Here is a 20926-nt window from a genome sequence, read left to right on the forward strand (position 1 = left end):
CACTCAATTATGTGGTATACCTGAGGTACTGTACATGAAAAAACATTAAAATCCAGAGGTCAAGCCAAAGGGGGCAACAATTTTGCCAGCTTTAGGTCAGTTATTGTTAAGCATAGCAGCATGGTAAAGGATAAATTGAGTAGCTACTCCCACCTCTTTTATACAGAGATCTCTTATTCCGTGCAAATTGGTCATACTTTTTTAAAGATGTCCTATAGTAAAATTAGACTTCTTCACCTCCCCATGTTAAACTAATCACATCCAAACAAGACTTGATAAATACAAACTTGCTCACCTTAAGGTTCTGTCCATCAAATGGCAGTGATCCGCTGACCAGCGTGTAAAGGATAACTCCCAGGCTCCAGATGTCCACCTCGGGCCCATCGTACTTCTTCCCCTGGAAGAGTTCAGGAGCAGCATATGGGGGGCTGCCACAGAACGTGTCCAGCTTATTGCCCAGCGTGAACTCGTTACTGAAACCAAAGTCCGCAATCTTGATGTTTGAGTCTGCATCGAGCAGGAGGTTCTCCGCCTGAGCAAGGTGTGGTGATAGAGAGAAGAAGAGAAGAGAAGGTAGAGAAGAAACGATGAGAAAGACAGAATGCAATACAGTGAGAGATTAGATATCAAACATCAATTAATGGTATACAAAGAAAGGGGGATTTGTCATAATCTGAAGTATGAAACCGTGTCTAAAGTGTTGGTAAACTGATTAATGATTATTGATGCACATTCACTAATTTTATCTTAACTATATAATTAAAATATCCATGTGCATTAACACAGAGTCATAATTGTAATACAGTGTTTATCTAAATAAAGAAATAAATCATACCTAAACCATTTTTCACTTCAACATAATTTGCATTAGTTATTTTTTTAAATTGCATCACAAATTTGATAGAAATGCACCAATACAATTGCTCCAAAATATCGTGCAATATTATTCATTGACTTCCATTGAAGGTTTAGAAGATTTCTGCAGATAAAATATTGTGATCCGACAGCAACAATATACAATCAGTCAAATGGTAGAGCAAAATAATGTAGCAGTGCAATAATACTAACCTTCAGGTCCCTGTGAACAATGTTCTTCTGATGACAGTAGTGAACAGCAGACACGATCTGAAAAAAAGAATCGAACACAGAAAAATGTATATATTATTAAAATAAACATAGTCAGTACATATTCTAAAAACAATACACAATAAAACAACACAAACATTTAGACAGTTCAGGAGTTTAGGAAAGGAAAAAAAGGCCTTAGGGATTACTATGTCTCACCTGCCGAAATTTAGCTCGCGCCTCCTTTTCCTTCATTCTCCCATGGGCTACGAGGTAGTCAAACACTTCACCTGATACATGAGAAAAGAGGAGTAAACAAAAGATTTGTATTAGGCTTTGTTTGTATCAAATCACTTCGTCACAACAGTTTAATACAGGGGTTGGACAATGAAACTAAAACACCTGGTTTTAGACCACAATAATTTATTTTCCCGTCTAACAGTTTTGGTGGAAACAGGAGGTTGAGGTGCTCATTTAATTCTGCAGTGATTTGAGCAGCCGTGGTTTTATGTTTTTTGAATACAATCCTTTCAGACAGCTTCCTCTTGCAACCACAGTTAATCCTGTTGGATGTGGTTGGTCCTTCTTGGTGGTATGCTGACATTACCCTGGATACCGTGGCTCTTGATACATCACAAAGCCTTGCTGTCTTGGTCACAGATGCGCCAGCAAGACATGAACCAACAATTTGTCCTCTTTTGAACTTTGATTTGTCACACATAATGTTGTGTGCATTGCAATATTTTGAGCAAAACTGTGCTCTTACCCTGCTAATTCAACCTTCACACTCTGCTCTTACTGGTCCAATTTAGCCATGAAACCTCCTACACTAAAATGACAGGTGTTTCAGTTTTATTGTCCAACCCCTGTACATGTAAAATGGGGTATAAAGAAACATTTAAAATGTTCAACATTCTGAAAAACTGCTGAAATGATTTACAAAATCTTTAAACAACACAATGCAGATAAACTGATGAAAGTTATTGTTGTAATAATGGAACTACAAAGTGCTCTCATAGGGTAAACAGAGCTGATTGAAAATACAATAAAAAAAAACAAGCAGGGTGTTAACAAGTGTTAATGTTATGGCAGATCAGTGTCTGTAACCTCCATGTACACTAAAACAGGTCTCCATCTTTAGTGAGAAATCAAGGGCGAGAGAGAGAGAGTGACCATAAAGAGGTTTAAGAGCGGATGAAGGAACAGGTTGCCGGCCGGGAGAGTTGTTAGCGTGATCACACACGTGTCTCAGCCAGGACAGATTGGGCTTACAGCAGGAGAGTGTGGGTGGCTAAGCTGGCAGCAGACTGGTAAGCCGGCAGTAAGAGTGGAAGAGTGGAGTGGGTGAGACACACTGGAGTTAAAATAAGCTTCATGTAACTAAGAATATCCTTAATGGTCAGAGTGGGGGCTGCTCTGAGAGCTGTGGCTGGGCTCAGGGCAGACTCTGTGTGATGTGATGCTGCAGGTGGAGGGCAGATAGGCTAAAAAGGAGGAAATAGGCTAAAGAGCTGCTCTAAGGGCAGAGAAGCTGATTGATGTGACAGATGCATGTATTGTATGTGAGTGTGCGTGCAGAGAGTGAGTGAAGGCAAGTACTCAGTCTGAATACATGTTTGTTCATGTATGTTTCACAGCTGGAGGGGATAAACAGAAAATAAAAGGAAGCTGCTGTATTTCTGTGTGTGTGTGTCTGAGGGCTTGCCAGTTCATGTTTGTGGAGTAAGCACCCAAAGTAGGGCCAGAGGGAAGTAAGCTTGTTGGAAGTGCAGAGATCTAATGAGGGCTTTCCAAAACTGACATAAAGGTAAACACTAAATCTGAGGCAGGAGTTACACAGTCAATTAGAAGTATAGGAAGATCTTGGTCTGGATTTTGCATGTATATTTATTGTAAGAAAGCAGATAGACAGAACATTTCCTTACCGCCACTGGCGTACTCCATGATAAGGTACAAGGTCTTCTCGGTTTCAATCACCTCAAAGAGCTGGACTGTAGAAGAAACAAACAGAGAATTCAGAGGTTAATTCGGGCACACATACTAATTCATATATATATTGGCATATTTCTACTGATTTGCTTTGAGTTTGTGGATCCTCTCTCAATATATTGTCATTTTTGGTCATTGAGGTCTCAGTCACTTCCAGGACAGACATCCTAGATCTATTTTTACTGTTTTAATGTTGACAGATAAAACAATAAAATTACCCTGCAAAACTACCCTCATAAAAAAAACCTGCAATCACAGCATTATGTGGTTTCTGCTGTTTTCATACAAGTGTTTCTAAAACTAGGTTCATCAATGTTAATCATTTTAGAGATCCAGTAACTTTTTAGTTGAGTGTAGCTTCGTCTTTTATCTTTTTAAATAATTTTAGTATTAACTTTAGATTTTTTTAATTTATTTATTATTTTTATTATTGACCTAACTTTAGTTTAGTTTTTTTTTTAACTAGGGATACAATTTATGTCCAAGTTCTGTATGCTTTTTGTTTTTGATTAGTTAAAATATCAGTAAAGTTCAGTGAAAAACAGCAGGTAATTTTTTTGCCTGTAATTTTCTCAAGGAACAAGGAAGAAAATTAAACACCAGAACCCTATTTCAATCTAATTTCATCCAAATATGATGAAATAATATTATTCATTCAATTCAATTCAATTTTTTAGGTTCACTCTCTCTATTCTGGCTTTTACACAAGCAGATATTGTTCACCTTGAGGTGTTTGTCATCAAATTTTCTAGATGTTTTATTGGTCATTACTCAGCCTGCATGCTCATTTGAGCCGTTTTTGGTATTTTTCTGGATATTTGTGGAATAAGCCCTTAAACAGTCTATTAGGGAAAGCAGCACCACAGCAACAGCGCCTATTACTGAACTGTGGAGTCTTGTGTATTCAGTGCAGTCATTTACACACAGTCATGGTCACTGGTCTGTGAACAGTAACTATGAACATAAGCATGAGCCATGTACCCTAGTAGTTCTGTCTCTTTCTGTAGCATAGTAACATACAGACAGTGATTTGCAGTCTTCTGAAACATAATATTATACATCAGGCTGCGCCCAACAGACTGATGAGTGTGGGAAAAAAACGGTTGAGTGTGGTAGGGGATTGTAGGGGAGTGCACTGAGGTAGTAGAATGGGATACACTCTGTAAACTCACACACACACACACACACACACACACACACACACACACACACAAACATGCACACATGGACAGTACTGCAGGGGCAATACATCGAAGGAGTCTCCTGAGCCTGAGTCAGGACAGCAGCTTGAAGGATGGATGGAGGAGGGAGTGGTTTAAGGTTCATGCTGATTTAAGCTGTAAATATTTGCCTGAAAAACAGGACTCACCTATATTCGGGTGGTTGAGGCCCTTCATTATCCGTACCTCTCGAAAGAGCTGTGGGAGAAAAAAAATACACGTTAGAAACGCATTCTAATTTATGTAAAGGCAAGTAATAAACATTTTAACTATAGTCTTATTCAACAAAAAACACAATAAAAAACATTTTCTGCATTTAATCTTGTGTGACACTTGCTTTAACTAAATAAATCAAACTAAAAAACAAACAGCTGCTTAGCTATAGAATGTTTAACACTAATGACCAGTCAAAGAAACAGAACCCAGAAACAGCATGATGTATATGTCTGTTTAAAAAAGTCACCCAGCCAGTTAATCAGCCAAGACATGTCTAATATCTGTGCTTTTTCAGTTTATAACAAGATTCGCTAACAAACATGAAAACTTGACTTCCAACAATCTCATTTCAGCAAAATGTAAGTCAACAACTTTATTTATTTTTAGAATCCAGAATTTTACTGAGCCAATTAATCCACCCACTCACCAGAACGCTCCCCATCAATGCTTGTCAATGATCCCGACACAAGGATGGAGGACAAGCACATGCCTCCTCTAATACACTTATACATTACAAACTGCTGCCAATGCAGCATCAATAAAAACAAACCCACCAGATCCCTAGATCTGTTACATCATCCAACTGAAGCCTGTGCTGGTCAGCATTACAGTGGGAGAATTACTGAGTGTGCTCTCTCTGACTCTGGCTGCTGATGGCAAAGCAGTATCAGAGTCTGCCGAGGCACTCAAAGCCCAAGCCAAAACACTAATTTGTATTACAAATCTATTAAAAAAAGACACTTTTTTAATGATAATAATATGGTAACATTACATGAATTGACTTCATTTGCACATTAAATTGAAGCAGTTTTAAGCCTACTTGGAGATTTTTCAGGGAAAGGTCTTGTAAACCCTATGGATTTGTATGTGCAAAAAGAGCTGGACACGTTTTGAGCTGGTTAAAAGATTGTGCCGATAACTGTGTCTTATCTTAATCTTAATTTCGTATAAAATTTAGGACATGACCTCAGTATTTTTTGACCTCAATATTGACAATTATCCTTATTTGCATAAAAATTAGAGGTGTGCCAAAAAATCGATTCACATAAGAATCTTGATTCTCATTTACTACGATTCAGAATCGATTTAAAATGTCCCAAAATCGATTCTGAGGGGCGGGTTTTAGACTGATTTTGGGCTGGGTATTTTTGTTGGACCTGGCAACCCTGGGGATAGCGCTTGTCCCTTTGGAGATCTTCCAGACACACACAGAGCGTAGGTGTTTGAGAATCACCGGTAAGATGGCAGAACAAGCACTATATTACCTTAGATTAACGTGTAGTTTCAATGTTTTATGGCAGAATGCTTCATAACAAGCATAAAAAGATCGCTAGTAGTTAGTTTCAGTAACTGTTAGCTAGCTAACTAGCTAACTTTCCAGTTCCACCTTAAATAACGCTACAGGTGGCAGCGGGCTGCAGCATTTAAGGCGGAACGGAAAAATAACAATAAGCTAATCAGAGCTAATTTCAGCTCCTCATCACAGAGGAATTAAGGAATGGACAATATGAATTAATTTCTCCACCTCCTGCCCCCTTTCTGAAGAAATACAACCACCTTAAATTAACTAGTTAATCAGCAGCTGCTCCTGAACTTTAGCGCTCCACTGCTATCATCACATCAGCCCAGCAGCGTCACCTACACACCACCGCTAGTAGCCTGGTAATAAAGCAGTGTTATTTATTTATGTATTTATTGTTCATTAACGTCATTGTGATATCCCAGTGATTCCTCTGTCACTGAGGACCCACATTCCTGCACATTTTATTGTTTTTGTAACACATTACTTGCTCCAGGACCAGTGTATATTATGGAGGGTTTTTTTTTCAATACGATTCATAAGCCAGAAGCAGAAATATTTATAATTCAAATCGTTTTGAATCAAAAATCGATTTTGAATCGAATCGTGGCCCCCAAAATCGGAATCGAATCGAATCGTGAGATAGTAATCGATTCCCACCCCTAATAAAAATGCACTTAATCAATATTTAAGGCAATTACAAAAATTTCAATAACAATACCTCAGTACACAGAGCTATTTTAAAAATATTTCAAATTATGCCGCAGCACAAATTGCAAAAAACAAAAATCATACTCAAACTATTATTAACTAAATGTTTATCACCCTTTTAAAGCATGTAGCTGCTTTATTATGCTTGTTTATTATTAATATATCAGTGGTATATAATATCACTCATTGAAATTTCTTATGCGATCATATATCATCTGGAGCAAAATAGATAATATATATGTATATATAGGATATATAGGATATAACCCAGTACAGAAAAAAACAACATATGCCGACGAGAATCCAGTGTGGCAGTCCAGGTGGTGACTGTAAATGAACCATTCATAACGTGACATATACTGATGTTCAATCAGTGTACAGAAAACCCCCCACCACAACTAACACATCCAACGCCTCCCAATCCCAGCTCACTAATCTCTCAACCCCAGGGCTCCCTCAGGACTGGACGACAGAATACATCCATATACACTCCCCAAGGAACTGAGGAGATGAAGAGCGAGGCAGTGTTCTTCCAGCCTCTGAGGAGCGTCAGGCTGTTACTGTGCTTCTGCTTTGGAGAGCTTAGATTTGTTCAGTCAGCTTTTATTTTCACAGCCAACACAATGTTTCCACCTTGGGCCAAAAACCACAGTTCACAAGGATGTGCCAGGATTCAGTAGCCCAGAGTTTAAAATCAGTTTCAGACTACACAGCAGACAGCTCCACAGCGGTCAGGCTCATCACGAATGAATGAATAGGACGTCGCCCCAAAAATAGGTTCACAAAGCGTCGTCCTGCATTACTGTTCTCGTGAAACTAGAAAGATGCTGGAAAACAGTGTTCCAGAGAAACGAACTAAAACTCATTAGAGCTTGTGCTTTTGCTGTTCTGCTTCACCCCACATGGCACTGTTGTTTTCAAGTCTTCTACAAGCACGAAGGAGCAGAACTTCCCACGAGTTCCTTGTTTTAAAGATCAGAGCCGCTTCACCAGCCAACTGCTTTTCCATCTGCGCTCTGGCTCTGAACACTACACAACTGGTTTTCCAGACACAAAGCCCGCTCCTGGATTACGTTACTCTGTTAATGGCAATTCCCCGCTGACCAGTCAATGATGAGGCTTTTTCTGGGCCTAAAATAGCAGCTCTTTGTCTGTCCAAATACTGACTGATTGATGACATGTCCCACAGTCTCTGAAACACACAGTCATTCCCTTTCTTACGCCAACACGCACACTCTAACCTGACAAAACCGGTATCGCAGCAGGCCTGCTCTTTATTTACATCACGGGCAGATAAAAGATCGCAATCATTTTCTATGCTGACTTCAAAAGCAGGGTCCGTACCACTCTTCTTCAGTGCAAAAGAAAGAACTATTCACTTCTACAGTGAAGCTACTAAGTAACACTGCACATAGAACTAGTGCTATCATCTACAGTACCTCTATACTTTTCCAGTGTACAGGACTGCATGTTAACAGAATGTAGGTCATAAAATATTACATGATCACTGTTACAGTATGTCTGACATTATTTATCTAAAACTAATAGGATTTGGTATTTGAACAGTTTTAACCCATTTTAATGTTTTTTTTATGGGCCTATGTGTCTCATCTCACATGGAGGGGATACAGAATGAAGGACATAATGAAGAGGCCATGCGAAAAAAGATTTTATACTGTAATACCAATTATGCACATAATATATCATAAAATGTTACCTCAAGGGTGGCGTGGAAACAGCCACATTTGTCGTAAGTTGTAAGGTGTTATCTTAGAATGCTCTTGGTAATGGCAATTCTCTTGCTAATAGTAAATTAACTTTTTAGTTTGAGTAAGGCCCAACAGTGGTAGCCACACACATCCACATCAGGGAAGTGATCTTTAGCTTCTTTAGCTTCAATGAGATATGGCAAAAGTCACATGATGGGACATGATAATAGTCCGGTGTCCCATGACACTTGGCATATGAGAGTAACTGCACTGTACTGTAAAGCAGTGAAGCACCCATCATTTTTACAATATACTGTATATGAAAATCCATTGTAAAAAGGATGCATACAGAAAGTAGCTGTATTCTGTTACAGTTGCAGGTAAAAGACAGTAACCAGATAATAGATGCATAATAAATAAGTGATTCAGGCTTGTGAAAATCAGGCTTTTGCAGTGTACAGGTTACTCTGTACTATTGTGAATCATTTACTTGTACCTCAATATGGCAGGAAAGAACATCCTAAAATTGATTAAAAAAAACTATTCTAGCAGTTTTATTTTACTATTGCTGATAATCACTGATCATTGCTTCCTGGATGCTAAAGTGGCTGCCCACCTCACTAGGTGTGTGTTCTTAATGCCCTTATCACCACTGAGTGTGTATGTATGTTAAATGCAACACATAGGTTAAATGTAGAGCTTGAGCTAAACAGTATTGTTGTACAATTATTCTAAATTATGATAAAAATGAACCACAACAGCCTAATCTTTCTTGTAGTATAAAGTAGCATGTGTTCCAGTAACTTAAAGCTGATGTTTGTAAATTTTGGGAATAAACGCCCTCTCTGGTGAGAATGGGTAATTGCACAGAGCATGCGGAAGAATCATTTTAAACTGGGCGGGTGTGATGCGGTCTCCTTTCAGAGCAGATGAATCCGATTCCAGGTTATGTTCAGTCATAGAGTTTTACTATGGGTGAACTACTGAGGTCTGAATTTCCCCTTCTGAAGTCTCCATTGCTCCACCAGCCACTCGCAATCAGTAAAACTGAGCCGGATCCTCTTTTAGAGGCTGTACATGTGACGTAAGAACGTAAAGACGCATGGTGTGGCCAGAAACGACCGGCACCCCAGATTTTATGGTCGTTTCAGCACACTGGTACCATTACACACAATATTTAGTCTCTTCTCCACTCAGAAATGCTTCTGCTTTCCGTTTAAAAACAAAATAATACGGACTGCCACTGCCACAAATACAGCTTTTAAATATTTCATTATGTACTGTTTTTGAGTCAGTTCAGTTATTTCAACAAGAGGAATTTCTGAGCAACTGAGCCCCTGGTTAACCTGAATTTAACCTCTCTGCGTCAAAGCTTTCACTGAACATACTGTGCATACTCACACTAAACACTGGCCTCAGCTCACTAATCTGTTTATGTCATGCCCATATGGCTAACACTCACACACACACACACACACACACGCACACACTCACAATCTTACACACACTCACTCACTCACTCACACACTGCTGTGAAAGACAGGTAGCTATATTACATAATGTTGCTGTTAATGCTGAGAGGATTACAGCCAGCCTGACGGAAGAGTGAGCAGCGGGAGACGTCCACACGTGAAGCTCTTACTAATGCTGCAACAACACAAAACATCCATACACAGCAGCCCTGCATTCAGGCTCCATTGTGTAATGCTAATGCTAACTCAAAAGCGTCCCCATCCACATGACCTCAAATTATACAGCACTGGAGAAAAAAAACACTCCATCCCCCCAAAACACACATATGTACACACATTTACACACAGTCCCCCTGGGACAGGCTCTAACTGAATTATGGAGGCAAGCGCATCAGCTGTTCACCTGAGCTATAAAGATAATAACAACATAAGTCTGCCTCCATTTCTCCTTTCTCCTTTCTTTTTATTTCTGCCTCGATAACCTGGTGCCTGGTGTTAATCTCTGTCGTCCCTTTATTTCAATTTAATAAAAACTGCTATAATTGATTAAATAAAGCTTAAATTTCACTAGAATTTTGGATATTAAGATTGTTCAAGTCTCTAATCGGATAAATGTTTCACAAATCAGGGATGTGAACTAATATTAACAGGTCATTTTCCAGATTTTTTACAGGATGTGAGAAAACCCTGTATATTCAAGATGCCAGTAAGCTCTGTTGGCATATCCGTTACTTATTTGTCTCATAAACATACAAACAACAGATTTGCTCATTATAAATGTTTCCATCTTTGGGTTAATATATTATTGTGCTACAGATATTCTTTTGGATTTTAACATCAATAAATTCCTTTAACAAGGACAAGCAGTGTCAATGATGCAAAGCACCACGAGTTATTATGCTAAAACCCCAATATCCAAGTGATTCTCTAGGGGTGAACAATATGGTAGAAATATTATATTACTATATTTAAGAACATTTTCAGAAAATACAATATGTAGTGCGATATATGTGATCACAGACAAAATACATCAGCAGCACCAGATTCTCTAAAGGCTCTACTCAAATATTTCCTCACACTTAGTACAGTGATTTTATTCAAAATTAGCTGCACTTCAGTCAAATAGTCACTTTATACCCCTTTTCTATGGATGTTATACAAGCTGTGTTTATGAAACTGAATCCCTGGTACTAATAGGCTGGGGTGTCACAAACCTTTAAACATGTAGTAATGATTATATTTTTCAGAATATGGCAACATAGATTAATAAAAAAGGCATTTTTTACAAGTAAACAAACCCAGAATAGCTCTTGATTTAGTTTTATTTGTTTAAACTCTCTCATGCTTTGTCTGTCTGTCTCTCTCCTTCTGTTTGTCTGTCTCTCTCTCTCTTTCTGTCTCTGTCTGTCTGTCTGTCTCTCTCGCTCTCTGACAGGACTTCCCGGTTTGCTTCTACGTCACTGTTGTCATGGCCACCTGGTATTTAGACCAGCCCCCTTGTCGGCCTGCTGTACTCTCTCTCTCTGTGTTGTTCCTCAGGGGCTGCTGGTAAACCTGTCACCCCCCCCCCCCCTTCTCTCTCTCTCTCTCTCTCTCTCTCTCTCTCTCTCTCTCTGTCTCTCTCATTAGACATTAGCTGAAGGAGAGCAGGGGGCAGGGGAGGACACCATGTACCCACCCCCCCATCCCTGTCCTCTGGCTGACAACAACTGCCTCCCCCCAAACTCACAGCCAGTCAGTACTAATCAAGCCCCAAGCTCATTTTTACCACCAGAGTGAGGGATTTACACAAAGCAGCTTATGAAGTTGTCTATACTCTCTTTCTTTTTCACTGGTATTGTCAGTGGAGTGTGACCACACGGACAGGATGGACACATATATTTGTTATTGTCCCATACCTCCCACCACTTAATCAATAATTTATTTATAACTGTTGTGTGTTTGGCTCATATACTGTATATAATGGTTTGGCTAATTTTCCATATTCTAAAGTATCTAATGCTAACGCAATAGCATCACTTCCACACACAGCTTTAGTTTTGTTAGGCTATTAATACATAGACACCCATGCAGGGCAGCAGATACGGCTTAACCTGCTCTTGTTAAAACAGCTGAAAGTCCTGTAGTCCACTTTCCGCTGTACTTCCGGTCTATATCAGACTGATTTAATGGGAGAAAATGTAATACAAATTAAGTCTGCTATTTTAAGCACACGTTTCTTGACATCTGAACCTTGCTGAAACAGCAAATTAACCATTACAACAATAGATGAATACAGTGCCTGATGATTGATTGTGGGTCTGAAATCTGTTCTTAAAGTGAAATATCATTAAAATATTGTACACATTTGTGCAGAGTCTTGAGCTATATATAATAATAGTCCCCAAAGACAAGGAATTTGTTTAAGTCCTTTTGTTTTGGTCCTTTAGCTAAAATGGACTCATTAAATAAATGTCGGTGGGTCTTGAGCCTGGTTTCTGAAGTGCTCCCATGTGTGAAACATCTGTGCTGTTCAGTTTAGTTAAGGTTAATAATGGTCAACATTCAGCTAAAAGTAGCTAACATTTAGCTAACCTCAGCTAGAGTAGTTAACATTGGGCTGAAATCGGGTTACCATGTGGCCAACATCAGCTAAAGTAGTATACATCTCATTCAGTTTCTGAATCAGTTTCTCTGATTTTGCTATTTATAGGTATATGTTTGAGTAAAATGAACTTTGTCGTTTATTCTATAAACTACAGACAATATTTCTCTCAAATTCCAAATACAAATTGTCATTTAGAGCATTTATTTGCAGAAAATGAGAAATGGCTGAAATAAAACGCTTTCAGTCCTTAAATAATGCAAAGAAAACAACTTCATATTCATAACATTTTAAGAGTTCAGAAATCAATATTTGGTGGAATAACACTGGTTTTTAATCACAGTTTTCACGCATCTTGGCATGTTCTCCTCCACCAGTCTTACACACTGCTTTTGGATAACTTTATGCCACTCCTGGTTCAAAAATTTAAGCAGTTTAGCTTGGTTTGGTGGCTTGTAATCATCCATCTTCCTCTTGATTTTATTCCAGAGGTTTTTAATTTAGTAAAATCAAAGAAACTCATTATTTTTAAGTGGTCTCATTTTTTTCCCCAGAGATGTTGCTAACATGAACTACAGTTGTCAACATAATTCCTGATTGGCATCCAGCCAATAACAGTTAAGAGTTGTTGACATAAACTAGAATATTTAGCATGTAGCTAGCATTAGCAAGAGTACTTAACCCCAAGCTAGCAAAAATATTTTAAGCTTACACACACAAAAAAAAATCAATATATACTGTTTATGTATTTGATAACTGTTTGTGAACATTTTTACTAAATTATATTTAACAAATTGACACGGGATTTTATCTCTATGACCCACCAAGCACAATCTAGACATTTATGGGCATGAGCTCCTACACACAGGCCCCCAGAACCAGACAAGCATGGAAGGAGTGTGTCATGGGCTGTGATAAATTTCCATGTTATAGAAATGACTGCATGTTCACTTATAGATGAAGCCCCCCTACAGTTCCTGCTCTATAGTTTCAGCAGTGTGATGCTTAAGGGGATCCCCGCAGTAATGAGACGATTCATCATCTCAAGCGCTGCACTAAAGCTAATTACCCAATCACTGACTGCATCAGTAAGACTCATTCCAGCCTATCAACGACATGCAATGCGATCACATGACCCGAGGACAACCCAGTCCTTCTCCAGTGTCTCACACTGTTCCTGGGTAACGCAAATAGCGAGTTGTGTTTTGCATGAAGGAGAGGCAACACAGCATCTGGCACCTGAAACAATCGCTCTCACAGCAAGTGAGTGTCACAATGACTGATCTTCAGTCTGAAGCCAGTAAGCTTATATATTATATTTACACAGTGTTCCCCTAACTTCCAACACTGATGACTGGGCAATATGTGTTTAAACTGCATGGAAAGAGTTTAAAACTAAAAGAATCCTACAAAATTCAGCACAATAATGACCAAGTATCAAATGTGTCTTGCTTTGGAAGGTGATTGCTTTGGAATTAATTACTAATAGGCAACTGTGGCTCTGGCAATTGCTCACGTGCTGTTAAATTGCTTCTGTGGTACCTAATGTGGATGTTTTAGATGCTTCTAGCATATTTGTATAATCAGCTAACAAGCCTTTCCACAATAATCCAGAATCTCCAGAATCGTCTGAACATAGTCTCCTCTTAAGAAACTTTCCCTGCTGTTAGCTTGGATTCACCTCCATCTATAACACAAACATGATGAGGATATGGGAGAGGAATCATGTCCATCTGATAAAAAGACATGCACCTAAACCCAGTTTTAAGTCTCGTTCATTTATTCCTAATAACTGGTCACTTTTGTCCAGTCACAGAAGCTGTACAAATGTTAAATAAAAAAAACAGTTGTTGGTCTGTTTGGACAAATTCATGCATCACAAAATCAAAGTAAATTAACAATGATTTTTTTTGTTAGATCAAATTCTAGGGGAACACAACCTTTTAACTTGCAGACTGATCCAAGCAAAGCATTAGTATCTGTCTCAACAATCTATTATGACACCAAATAGACCTGCATGAATATGCCTTGATTCACTCATTTCTAAACAGGAAAAAACACAGAAACCCTGATTCTGAGGAATACTTAAAGAAATTATTATTCTCAGAAACTCTCTCCTGGAAATGATGTATATATATTCCTAATATGGTCTAAAATACCATAACATTTTCTTACATTAGCCATAGCTCTTCATTATCTCCCTGTCCAGTTATTTTGTTATGTTACTTATTGTGCTGTCTGGGTCGACCGGAGGAGGATGGGTCTCCCTTATTTTCTTTCTTCCCCTCGGTCTGAGGGAGTCTTTCCATGCCACTGTTGTTTTGTGCTTACTCACGTCGAGTCTTGGACCTGTATCTCTGTAAAGCTTTTAATTTAATTGAAATAAAATAATTGATGTGGTTTTCTGTGGTTCTCATACCAACCAAGCAGAGGCACAACTTATTCCACTTGCTTAAAACACTCGATATATGTATATAAGGCGCTGCTCCTCGGCAAACTTGCAACTACACCAGGCCTTCAAATAAAACTGGCAACCTTGCTGTACAGGACTTGCTAACATACTGACATACAGTACTGTGTTTACCCAAAGAGATAAAAAAAACTTAGCATTTTCCCACCCACAAAGGTGTACAGAACTGTAAACAGAACGTGTACATTTTATATTTAGACACACACATACATTCAGGAGCACACACAGGAGCTGGTTCCTATGTCTAGGCCCCTTGGAGGTCCCTCCCCACCCCCTCCGGGTCCGGCTGCCCCCATTGTTCGTCTGTCTGGAACAGTGCTCCTGGGTGCAGGAACTTGAATGAGGGATACCCAACCCCCTCTCCATTGCTCCTCACCCTGGCGGCCTCCCAAAGACTCCTTTTTTTTATTTATTAAAGCAGCACTCCTATGATAGGCCCCAAACCAGCATCACCCCCTGCCTGCCCTCTGTGTAATAGTCTTGTCTCTCAGGCCTAGCAGAAACCCAGTGGCTGGGAAAGTCCACGGTCAGCTGATTGTGCCCGGCCCCTCCACACCTAAATGGGATTAAATTGAGGGTCATAGGAGAAAGAGGGAGAGAGAAAGAGGGGAGAGAATAAAGCTGCTGGCCCACATCCAGCCCTGTGGTCGTGTCAGATTAATGCTACTTCTAAGATTACGGCAAATGCTACTGCCGTGCTGGTTAAAGGGGGCTGACATGGCCTTAACTAACTGACAGCGATGAGCACTGTCTAATGCCGTGGCCACGTGGGTGAGGGACGGCCCAAACATAAATCTTAAAAGAAAAGTGCCTACTAAGTTCCTGTAGCTAATTTATTTATTTATCGTGCACGGACATGGCTGTAGATCACAGTGGGGTTAGGTGCTTTGTTTAAGATAAGTCATTAGCTAAATAGCTTCAGGTTTCCGGACGGGTGTGCGAGTTGTGGGATGCTGTCAATGACATAGTCTTGATGGACAGACTGCTTGAGCAACAAAAAAAGAAAGTCACCGTTTTAATCAGCACTGGTGAAACAGAAAACTAATTTTTCTGTTTTTCTACTGTATTTATAGTACATAACTTATTCCAAAAAGTTAAAGTTTTAAATGTACTGCGGATAAGTTCAGGAAGATTTAGCAGAATGGTTGTGCATGGTTCTGAATTTGTCTGTAGCAGCACCTGCACAAATATGACCTTCACGGATAAGTCATCAAAAGAAAATCATTTCTGCACCCTCACAACAAAATTCAGCATCTGGCATCTACAGGTAAACACCTTAACAAGCTTGATGCATTTTGGAAAAACCTGCAAATTGACGGATTTTTTGGCTGCTGTGAGCAAAGATACATTTAGAAAAAAGGGACAGAATTTCATATAAAGGAGAGCAAGACCATTATGGAAAAACCACAGGTGGTGCAAGAGAAAGGAAGCAAAAGAAGGAAAGATAGAGGAAAGGGAAGTTGAATGTGGTGAGACACAAAACAGGGAGCAGCAGGAGGAGTGATCAGCTGCAGAGAAAGAAAAAGAGAGCAAGTGAGAGAGAGAGAGAGAGAGAGAGAGAAAATGTGAGAGTGGAGCAGCAGGCCAGGAGGTGTCACCTAGTATATTCTACTCAGGGGAGATAGTGCTGACGAGACTGCGGCCAGACTGCTGCTGCAACACTACTGAACTATACCTCTGCAGAGCTCACACACCACCCTGATCACAGTCCCACTGCAGCAGCCACAGCAACACACAACCAGCCAGAACACAGCCAAACTCCATCCCATCTCTTCTAAATCTTCACACACTTACGTTACAGAAGTGTTGTAACATGTGTATAACTATGGATTTTAGGAAAGCAATGAACATTTGGCTGAAGATGACCTTTCAATGGACGTCATTGAAACATTTTTATTCCATTTTAAGTCCATTCATTATGACATTTTGACAAAACCCAAAAAAACTCTCAGAAGTAAAAAGCCAAGATTTAATATACTGATTTTTGGTCCTTTAGTTATATTAGTATATAGTAGTATATCTAAAAAACTGTTTTTAAAAATTGTCAAAATATGCAAAAAATATCATGCCTTTTGAAATATTGTGCAGCCCTAGTATTTGGTGTATATTTGTATTCAAACAGCACAGCTAAATTTCAGTTTTTAGAAATGTAAAGCACTGCAATGCAACTTTTTCACAATATCACTCAGACCAGGATCAGTACAGTCAAGGCCTCCCTTGGCAACAAAACGCTGTATGAATGATCAGTGCCACTAACAGCAATTCTCACATCAGAAGTGTGAAATTCACACGCACACTTCCCAGTCCATACTCTTGTGTCAGACTACAGTTATGCAGATCAAGTGGAAACGCTAGCTTAAAGAAGTCCAACATTACAAACAAATGCTCTAGAGCTAATTAATAAAAAAATCCTAGTTTTCTTGTTTCCAGTGCTGTGTCTGGAAGAACAATAGATTTTAGCAGATATTTGCAGTGGATGGTGTGAGCATTCTGTCCTGTGCAGATTAATATTTAACACTGAATAAATGAATGTATTCTGTTACGGCTGTTACTCAGCTGTGGCTGTGGAGAACTGAGTGTGTATTTAAATCCCTAAGCTGCACCTTCGCTGGCCCTCTATAGAAACCTGTCACCGTAAGCTACATGCCTATTATACAAATTCAGTCAACGTACGGCTGGAGTGGAATACACTCTGTGGGTTTACTGTAAGTACTGGAGCTTAAACTAAGAAGATAAACGCATACAAAACATATTTCCCTCTTTTGATCTGGAATGACACCGTACCCATGAATTAACTTTCATCCCATTCAGCTTGTGTAAAAGTTATCAGTGAACAATGGGCTTGAGCTGGCCAGATTTCATGCAAACTGAAGAGATTAACAATGCAAACTACGTGGCATTCTGATAGCTCTGGATAAAACTGCTTCAAAATAGCCATCACAGTCATCAGGCACATCCAAATAGAGTGATTTCCAGTCAAAACATACAGGTCAGAGTTCATGTTTCCACAGGCAATGTGTTTCTAAGTATCCAAGCAAACGTCTTGTTCTGTACAAAAAAGCCTCTGATCCAGATCTTGTGATACAAGACAAAGGCCTATTGCAACATGCTACTACCGCTAACCATTTTTACATTCTTCATGTTCTTATCCTACAGCAGTCCACAGTATCCTCCACTGCTGCCTTTTGTGTAAAAACATTTTTTTGTAAGGTTCCTTATCAGCTGGACATTACATTTGCATAAATGCATAAAAACAAAGAGGTCTTACCTTTTGTAGGCTGGTTGGGTTGAGTTGGGTTTTGTCAATAATCTTTATTGCAACCTAAAGATTGGATAAAAGTAAGTAATAAGAGGTTGGAAGCAACTGAACTCTGGATTTACACTTTTTTTTACCATGCATATAAAAAAAAGTCACATTTCACATTGGTGTAAAAATTTCAGCACACCCCATATACTTGCTGATTATTCATTCATGATCCTTCTTGGTCAAAGTGTAAGAAAACTAGGTCAGAATCTTTATAGTTTTCGTAAGAATGATCATTGATGTCCCGGAAGGCCTGAAAGGTTACTATAATGCACAGACAGATTCAAGCTGTACTGCCCTGGACATTAATGGAAAATGAGTGGAAAAGGTAATGATCCAAAATTATCTTTAAAAAACTGCTTAAATGTGATTATTACACTTTACACAAAAAGGGTGTCATATAATACTGAAAAGGGCTGTTAGATGTAAACAAACAAAAAAAAAGAATAAATATTTAAAGTGGTACAAAAAAGTTTGGGCATCCCTAATAATTTTCATGATTTCCCTTCAGTTATTCAGCAACTTAAGTTAAATATTTTATATAGCAGAAAAACACAGTGATATTTGAGAAGAGAAATAAAGTTTAAATGATTTACAGAAAATGAGCAATAATTATTTAAATTGAGTAGGTGCATACATTTGGGCTCCTCTTCAGAAAAATTGCATCAATATTTAGTAGATCCTCCTTTTGCAGAAAGAATACTCCCTATAGCTTCCAATGAGAGTCTGGCTTCTGGTTGAAGGTATTTTGGGCCCTTCTTCTTTACAAAACATCTCCAGTTCAGTCAGGATTGATGGTTTCTGAGCATGAACAACCTGCTTTAATTCACACAACAGATTTTCAATAATATTCAGGCCTGGGGACTGAGATGATCATTTCAGAACGTTGTACTTGTTCCTCTGCATGAGCAGTGTTTAGTGTTTAGGGTCGTTTTCTTATTGAAGTATCCAGCCCCAGCGCTTTAACTTCAACTTTCTCACTGATTTTTAAACATTGTTTTCAAGAATCTGCGGATATTGACTGAAATCCATGCGACCTTCAAATTTAACAAGATTTCCAGTACCTGCACTGACCACACAGCCCCACAGCATGATGGAACCATCATCAAATTTTACTGTGGGTATCAAGTGTTTGTACTTGAATGCTGTGTTCTTTTTACGCCATGCATAAATAACCGCCCTCCATAAAAAACTACATTTTAATTTCATCAGTCCACAGCACCTTATTCCAAAAAAAAGCTGGTTTGTCCAAAAGTGCTTTAGCAAACCTCTTGCGACTCTGTTTGTGTCGTAACACATCTCTGTCACATATGATGAAAAAGATTGAATTTGGGCCTCTTTCACCGGCTGTGTAAGTGTAGCCTTAGTCCTGAAAGACCCCCTGCCCTGCAACCTTTAGTCCTTTCCTGCTCCATTACACTACTGTCAACTGAGGAAGTGCATGTTAATTAGCAGATTAGTTGGATTATGACTCTAAGGTCCTCCAGGAACAGGTTGAAAGGACAGTTATGTTTACTTAAAACAAGTTTGAGGCAACTATGTGGCAGGTATTTACATGGTGCTAATTGGTTAATGGGGAAACTTTAATTTCTCGTAGCTCCAGGAGAAAAGTAATGGCTTGGTGGATCAACTATTTTCACAGTAAAGGAAAAGTATGCCCTGTTTCTGGTCAAATAATTCCTTCAAAGTAGTAAAACCAATATACTTTATGAGAGTGGGAAAAACATTCAAGACAAGATTTGGACACTCCTGTAACAAATCTATGACAAGTGTATCTATCACATGAACAATGAACAAAGGCAGCAAAGTAGCATGACGCATTTTTGCACAAGTCTTACCTCTCTGCCAGTCAGGATGTGGCGTGCCAGCTTGACCTTGGCGAAGTTACCCTTGCCGATGGTTTTGAGCAACCGGTAGTTCCCGATGTGCGGATGCTCATCTGAGCAGGAGGCGATGGAGTTTCGGCAGCGAGCTCCAAGCGAGCGGTTTGACCAGGCTGAGCCCTTCTCCGAGCGACTGGACGAGAGAGAGGCATGCTGGGGAGAGAAGAGAAGCATATAGAGAACTGCTGGTTAGCATAAGTTGGGTAATTTCTGTAAGGGAATGTGGTTAGCTTGGAGATAACAAAGCAATTAACTACTTTTAACAATATCATCACGATAAACTGCATTTTATATGAACTCCATATTATATGATCGAAAAAAAATGATACGATACATCACAATATCTGTATACTGTCCTACCCCTATATCAGAGTTGACAGCATTCCAGTTATTCACTCTAATAACTGCAAATTACTTCCAAAACTTTCCAAAGAACCTTAACTGCCTAAACCGTTCCTGGTTAACCTTACAAAAGTGATATCAATTAATAACAACGCATTATACAGTATTTCGCACATTTAAATAGCATGGAAACATGTCCACAGATAGAATAGTTGAACAGCACTGTTTGTACAACTAATTTAACGACACACAAATTGATAGAAGTGATAATAACTGTGGGTTGATGAGGATGTGCTGACTTTCTGAGTAGGCAATCTGATATGTGGGGGAATTCAGAAATTATGACATCGGTGTTCGAATGGAAAGCAACATTACTGATAAACTTTCAACTCAAAGAAACAGTCAATAGCGATCAGAGCAATTTACAAGGTTATTCCTATTACAGAAGTGGGCCAATGTACTGTTAGGAGTCTTGCCCAAGGACACTGGTTACTGGTTTAGCACAGAATAGTCACCCAGTCCTGGAACTGAACCCCAGCCTCCCACATAGTAGCTTACTGGCAGGTAGAGGTGTTATCCACTGCACCACACCAACCACATGCAGTTTGGTTGACATTAACGGACTATATGGACAGGGAGGAAGTGGTGTGTTTTGTCATTT

General features: G+C 39.1%; 1 protein-coding gene across 7 annotated transcripts in view; it reads right to left on the reverse strand.

The window, feature by feature from the left end:
- mark4b (MAP/microtubule affinity-regulating kinase 4b) overlaps window positions 1-20926 on the reverse strand; it is a 61408-nt gene that overhangs the window by 20019 nt on the left and 20463 nt on the right. For all 7 annotated transcript variants that reach the window (XM_007245965.4, XM_007245967.4, XM_007245966.4 and 4 more), the window contains exons 2-8: window positions 19879-20076; window positions 18005-18058; window positions 4424-4472; window positions 2991-3056; window positions 1285-1355; window positions 1069-1125; window positions 296-532 (exon numbers count right to left, since the gene is read on the reverse strand). In XM_007245965.4, coding sequence (XP_007246027.2) covers window positions 296-532; window positions 1069-1125; window positions 1285-1355; window positions 2991-3056; window positions 4424-4472; window positions 18005-18058; window positions 19879-20076 — 732 coding nt within the window. The remainder of the gene's footprint in view (window positions 1-295; window positions 533-1068; window positions 1126-1284; window positions 1356-2990; window positions 3057-4423; window positions 4473-18004; window positions 18059-19878; window positions 20077-20926) is intronic.

This window comes from Astyanax mexicanus, chromosome 18 (genome assembly GCF_023375975.1).
Source record: "Astyanax mexicanus isolate ESR-SI-001 chromosome 18, AstMex3_surface, whole genome shotgun sequence".
Classification (NCBI taxonomy): domain Eukaryota; kingdom Metazoa; phylum Chordata; class Actinopteri; order Characiformes; family Acestrorhamphidae; genus Astyanax; species Astyanax mexicanus.